This window comes from Giraffa tippelskirchi, chromosome 6, assembly GCF_054371585.1.
Source record: "Giraffa tippelskirchi isolate mGirTip1 chromosome 6, T2T-mGirTip1v1.2.pri, whole genome shotgun sequence".
NCBI lineage: Eukaryota > Metazoa > Chordata > Mammalia > Artiodactyla > Giraffidae > Giraffa > Giraffa tippelskirchi.
The window spans coordinates 135,230,347-135,237,159 of record NC_137280.1 but is presented as its reverse complement, the minus strand read 5'-3'; the positions used below and the strand labels follow the sequence as shown (position 1 = coordinate 135,237,159).

Sequence of the window (6,813 nt, the reverse complement as noted above, 5' to 3'; positions counted from 1 at the left end):
GTCTGCTAAGAAGCATAGATTAAGACTTGCATCAACAGTTATAATGCATGCTTTAGATTGGAAAACTCAGATTGTAAATATGACCATTTTGCCCAATATAATCTATCAATCTGACTTAATCTCAGTAAAATGCCCAACTACATTTCAGCATTGGGGTGGGGAGTTAGAAGATTCTTAAAGTTATCTAGAAGAATTAATGCAGAGGGGGGAAAATTTAAATAAGAAAAAGGTAAAATGAGAGGCCCTTTCTTATCAAGTATTAAATATATTACATAATTAAGACAATTTGGTACTAGCATTAGAAAAGACCAATGGAAAGAAGAATACAAAAACAGATCAGACTAAAGACAAATTTGATTAATGTGATAAGAGAAACGTTTCAAATAAAATGGGGAAAATGTTATTCAATATATGGTGTTGGAAAAACTAGCTAGTCATTCTGAAAATGTATTAATGGTAATAAATTTTTGGTGCTGACCAAATACTAAGCACTGTTCTAAATGCTGTACACGTATTAACTCATTTAATCTTTCTAAAAATCTTCTGACATTGGTAGTACTATTCTACTCAATTTACAGATGAGGAAAATAAGATACAGAAAGGTTAAGTGACTTGGCCAAGCTACACAGCTAGTCAGTGATAAAGCCAGGATTCTATTGAGTTAAAAATTAAATATTTAAAGGCAAAAATTGATAACCATTAAAAATGCATTTCTTTTTCAAAGAAGACATAGAGATGGCCAACAGGCACGTGAAAATATGTTCAACATCACTAATCATCAGACAAATGCAGATCAAAACCACAATGAGATATATCACCTCACACCTGTCAGAATGGCTATCATCAAAAAGACTGCCGAAAACAAATGTTGGAACAATGTGGAGGAGAGGGAACCCTTGTACACTGTTGGTGGGAATGTAAAACTGTTGTAGCCACTATAGAAGACAGTATGGAGGTTCCTCAAAAAACTAAAAAAAAGAACTACCATATGATTCAGCAGTTCTACTCCTGAGTATATATCCAAAGAAAACAAAACACTAATTTGAAAGGATACGTACACCCCAATATTCACAGCAGCATTATTTACAATTGCCAAGGAAGCAATTGTAAATGGAAGCAACTTAAGTGTACATCAACAGATGAATGGATAAAGAAAATGTGTGTGTGTGTTATATATATACAATGGATTATTGGTCATAAAAAAGGATGAAAATTTGCAACAGCGTGGATGAACCTGTAGGTTATTATGCTTATAAGGTGCAATGTCAGACAGAGAAAGACAAATACTGTATGTTATCACTTATATGTGAAATCTAAAAGATGAAACAAAGGAATGAATATAACAAGCTCTGAGGAAACAGATTCAAAGATACAGAGGACAAACTAACGGATACCAGTGGGGGGAGGAGGAAGGACAAGATAGGGATGGGGGACTAAGAGGTACACACTACTATGTATATGATAAATAAGCTACAAGGACATATTGTACAGCACTGGGAATATAGCCAATACTTTATAGTAACTTTAGTTAGAGGATAATCTATAGAACTTTTGAATCACTATGTTGTACACATAAAACTAATATAATATTGTAAATCAACTATACATCAATTTAAAAACAAAGCCACTCCATCCCCACACAGGGAAGATGATAGGACCCTCTGTAGGGCCACACCTGCATTCTGCAATTGAGCAGCACCTTGTTGGCTGGGCAGCCTCCATTGTGAGGTAGCTCTGATTTCCCCCTTACCAAAGAGAGACAAGTCCTGAGCCTGGCCCCACATCCAGGCACCAGGACCTCCAGTCCAATGGTGTCTTCTTCCTCCCAGCCACACGGTTCACTTTGCCCTAAAGCACTAAGGGCTGAACTGGCAGCAGCTGAAAATCCAGGCAAGTCCTTGTGTGTGGCTGGGCAGTCACAAGGGGCTCTGAGGACCATCCTGAGATGAGAGTTTCATAAGTCCCCAAAGCCAGGCAAGGTCTGTAATCACCATCAGCTTCCCAGGACCAGCGCCAGGACCAGCTCAGGAATTGGGAGCCAGCTTCTCAGGCCTGCAGCCTCGGTTTCTCTGGAGAAAAACCCATGGGAGACTGGTTCAAGGCTGTTACAGGCCTTAACCCTCAGCCATCACCACCCACCCACCATGTTGAAGATCTCATTGCTTGCAAGGGACAACAACAGCAAGCCCAAGTCCTTGGATGACGGGTCCAAGTCACTCCCGGAGAGAAGTAGTAGTGTTACTTCAGAGAGGATCCATCCTGCTGAGGAAGCCAATGGATTGTCGTAAGTGGCCACACTGACCTTCCCCATCTGAGGTCAGGCACTCCTGACTTCACAGCGCTGGGCCACATTTAACCCCACTGAACAGGAGACACATAGATTAAAGATGAAACCTTCAGAAACTAAAAAGTTTGACCCATGTCAAACTTTTTCACAGGTTTTGCAAAAACCACAGGTAGTCATCCCCAACATGAACTTCTTGATTCCAGGAACAGTTTTCTATATCAGGCTGACTGCCCTTTCTTCAGCAGTTTCTATCTCAGGCTGGCTGCTTTCCACTCCTTTGACAACTGCTATTATTCATATTCTCTCTCCCTTCTTCTCTCTCTCCCCACCGCCCCCTCCCTTCCTCATACAAACCCATCCAGAAAATAAAAGTTCACCTCCTAGCCTCATGTCCCTACTTTTACTGCCATAAACTCAGACACGTGGCTCTTTTCCTTAGGGCTTTATTGCCAATTAGACTATTATTTAGTAATCAGATCAGATAATATCCATGGCATAAAGAGATTGTAAATGACAATACCCAGTGTTGGTAAGGATGTCAGGAAATGCCCACTTTCATGTTGTTTTGGGAAGAATTAAATTGGTAGCTTTCTAGATGGCAATGCTGTAATGTATGTCAAGTCCTAACACATATTTATATAAAACATACAAGCATTTGGCATACGCTTTTTTTTTTTAAATACACACACACACAACTGGCCATAGTGGCTGCTTCTGGCTAAGAGAATTGGGAGACTGAGATGCAGATAGAAGAGACATTTATGTTCACTATATAAGGTTTTTTTTGGTTCTTTTGTTTGTTTTACCTTTTTAACTTCATACTATGTTACTTAGGGTTTTTTAAGTATAAGTAACTATAAATAAATAAGTCCTTTGATCAATAATACCATTCCAGGAATTTTTCCTAATGAGATAATAACACAGGTATGCGTGATAATTTTATTGAAGCCAGATCTTGACTTCAGATCTGGTTGTGATATTGATAGTTCAGACGCAATGAGTGATTATTTAAATAAAGTATGATAACATAAGGGTTTGGAGGGGCCTTCCAGGTGGTGCTAGTGGTAAAGAATTCACCTGCCAATACAGGAGACCCAAGAGATGCAGGTTCAATCCCTGGGTCGGGAAGATCCCCTGGAGAAGGGAATGGCAGCCCATTCCAGTATTCTTGCCTGGGAAATCCCATGGACAGAGGAGCCTGGCGGGCTGCAGTCCATGGGGTCACAACGAGTCGGACACGACTGAGCGGCTAAGCACAGCACAGTGTGTGGTACATATTTGTTGAGTCACCTGAACTAGCACCAGCTCTGGATCAGAGGTTGCAGAACAGATCCTGGGAACTGAGTAAAAACTGAGAGTCCATTTCATCTGATATTGTCCATCTTCCCACCAGAGGGTGCTGGAGAGACTGAAAGAAGCCTAAGCGCTGGGTTACGTTTTCTTCCACTAACATAGCCTTTTGTTGCGCTGTGCTCCCCCTACAGGATGATGCAAACTTTGATTCACTTACTGAAATGCAACATTGGCACAGGGCTCCTGGGACTTCCTCTGGCCATGAAAAATGCCGGATTATTGGTAAGATGGACCTGTGGGATGGGAACCACATCTCCCCATTTAGGGGAAAGGGTTGGCAGGCTCCTACAGCCTTAGCATTGTTTATCAATGGGCAATTTGGGAGCACTCTTTGCAATGGGAAATGAACCTGTTGGCATCAATCCTCTGGAGCCAACCTGGAGCTAAATGGAACATGCCTGGAGGGGACAGGCCATATTTTCCCCAATTTTATTGAGATATAATTGACAACCACCTCTATATTAATTTATGGTATACTGCATATCCTGGAGGAGGGCATGGCAACCCACTCCAGTATTCTTGCGTGGGAAACCCCATGGACAGAGGAGCCTGGCTGCCTCTATGGTTGTCCACAGGGTCACACAGAGTCTGACATGACTGAAGTGACTTACCACACATACTGTAGATACTGTAAAATTATTACCACAATAAGTTTAGTTAATATCTGTCTCCTCATATGATTATAGAAATAGGTATTGTTTTTCCTTATGATGAGAACTTTTAGGATCTACTCTCTTTGCATCCTTCAAATATACCATATAGCAGTGTTTACTACAGTTGTCATGTTGTACATTACATCCCCAGTACCTATTTATCTCATATTTGGAAGTTTGTTACTTTTGACCACCTTCATCCAGTTCCCCCTCCCCACCACTATTCTTAAAAACTCACCATAACTCACATACTAATTCAGAATCTACTTTGCCACAGTTCTCCCAACTCCCTAGGATCATATCCTTGCCATTTCGTTCATTGATATCAGCAGCCTGGCACCGCCAGGCATTTCAATGTGTAACTCTTGTTTCCATCCATTTGATTGTGAGAAAGTAATTTTGGAAGATGAGGGTGACAAAGGCTCCACCAATCCCGTGACACTTCCTGTGCCGTCCCGCCTCTGTCCTCTATCTTATGCTGTTCCCATCTCCCTTATTTCCGTCTTTTGAAATCCCCCTCCTCTGTAAAATTTTAAAAGTCCCGCTCCTTGGTTTCCCTTTCTGAAGTCCTCTGAAATCCCCTTCCTCTGTATCCTATTAAAATTCCTTCACCTTGTGTTTTTCTAGGACTTGTCGCTATCTAACCTGGAATTCTTACAGCACTTACAAAGATGGAACATGCTCATTTTTTTACGTTCCCACCTTCCTCACTTACCTGAAATCTCTGGGGGCAGGGACCCTCTGATTCATCTTCACACCCTCCTTTACACAATACCTGCTGTAGATACTGGCACGCTGAAAGTTCCAGTTTGTTCTACAGAATTGAATAGATCGATGATTTCAATTTAGTTGAAGCAAATTTCTCCTTCTCTCCAAGCCTGGTAAATGGCCCTCGTGTCTAAAAAAGGCACTTGAGACCCTGGCTTCTGACATGACTTCAAATCTGTATCAGTTCCAACAGAGATGGGATGTTTCCCCCTTTAAAATTCTCAGGCTTCTAGAACTTTTGAAGAGCACATGGCCCTAAGCCAGGCTCTCTTTGCCGGTGCAGTCTTTGCTTTTTAAGACAACTCCTTTATCCTTTGATTTTTGCTTCCTAAGAGTTATTAGGTGATTTCTTTATCCTCCAAGCCCCATCAGAACCTCTAGTCATGATTCATTTGAGAAGTATATGTTGAGCATCTATTATTCTTAAGCTCTGGGAATATAGATGTATACAAGACCAAAAAACAGTCTTCTGCTATATGGAGGCTACATCCTGGTGAACTCTAGTGGTGCTCTTCATCTCTCATTTGTTTCTTCATGATACTGTTAGCAGAGGTCGCATCTATAAAGGCACAGGTGTCCAGCACAAAGAGGGTGAGAGAGTCCCTCTTTGCTCTCTGCCCTGTTATCACACTTGGGAGATAATGATTAATAATGAGGCCTGCTTGGACTTCCCTGGTGGTCCAGTGGTTAAGACTCTAAGCTTCCACACTGTAGGGGGCACAGGTTTGATCCCTGGTCGGGGAACTAAGATCCCACGTGCAGCATGGCCAAAATATAATAATAATCAGTCCTATTTTTTAATCTTGTGTGTCTGAGCCACCAGAGAACCCTACTTTATAATTTCATCACATATTTAAAAAATGGAGACCATGTGAGGAGAAGACTTGTTCATTAGCTTGATTCTAGTAATCATTTCTGTGTGTATGTATATCAAATCATGTTGTTCACTTTAAGTACTTACAATTTTTAGTTAAAAAAATGAAACGAAAGGAATTCCTTGGTGGTCCATTGGCTAAGACTCTGCACTCCCAATGCAGGGGGCACAGGTTCGATCCTGTTTGGGAAACTAGACCCCACATGCTGCAACTGAGAGTTTGTATGCTGAAACTAGGACCTGGAGCAGCTAAATAAATAAATAAGTATAAATACTTTAAAAATATGCAAGAGACACAGATTCGATCCCTGGGTCAGGAAGATCTCCTGGAGAAGGGAATGGCAACCCACTCTAGTGTTCTTGCCTGGAGAATCCCATGGACAGAGGAACCTGGCAAGCTACAGTCCACGAGGTTGCACAGAGCTGGACCCAACTGAGTGACTAATATACCCTAAGACATTTACAATATCTAGAGCCAGTCTTGGTTGTCACAAATTGGGGTGGAGAGAGAGGGAGTGCTTCTGAAATCCAGTGAGTAGAGGCCAGAGATGTTGCTAAATAACCCACAATGTACAAGACAGCCCCCTGCAACAAAAACATCAGCTGGCCCAAAATATCAATAGTGCCTCTTTTGATAACCCCGTACTAGGAGAAGAAAACTAATCCTTAAGAGAAACCTTGGTCTTCAAGCATCTTGGAGGAGGTAAGGGCTGGGATATGAAAAGGAATGAGGGTTCTCAAGTGGAACTGAAGGCAGATGAGGAAAGGCATGGGCTGTCTGGGAGGTAATGAGCTCTCTGTTATCAGAAGTATTCTAGCACAGGCTGGACAGCCACTTTGCAGTGATGCTAAGAAGAGCATTCAAGCCAGAGCATCTA

General features: G+C 41.7%; 1 protein-coding gene across 6 annotated transcripts in view; it reads left to right on the top strand.

Annotated features, from left to right (window-relative positions):
* Window positions 1-1,774: 1,774 nt before the first annotated feature.
* The window catches only part of SLC36A3 (solute carrier family 36 member 3), a 76,728-nt gene continuing 71,689 nt past the window's right edge, over window positions 1,775-6,813 (top strand). For all 6 annotated transcript variants that reach the window (XR_014055549.1, XR_014055548.1, XM_081495951.1 and 3 more), the window contains exons 1-2: window positions 1,775-2,284; window positions 3,772-3,862. Coding sequence is in view for 4 of the 6 variants with exons in the window: in XM_081495951.1 (XP_081352077.1) it covers window positions 2,145-2,284; window positions 3,772-3,862 (231 nt within the window). In the remaining 2 variants the exon portion in view is untranslated. The remainder of the gene's footprint in view (window positions 2,285-3,771; window positions 3,863-6,813) is intronic.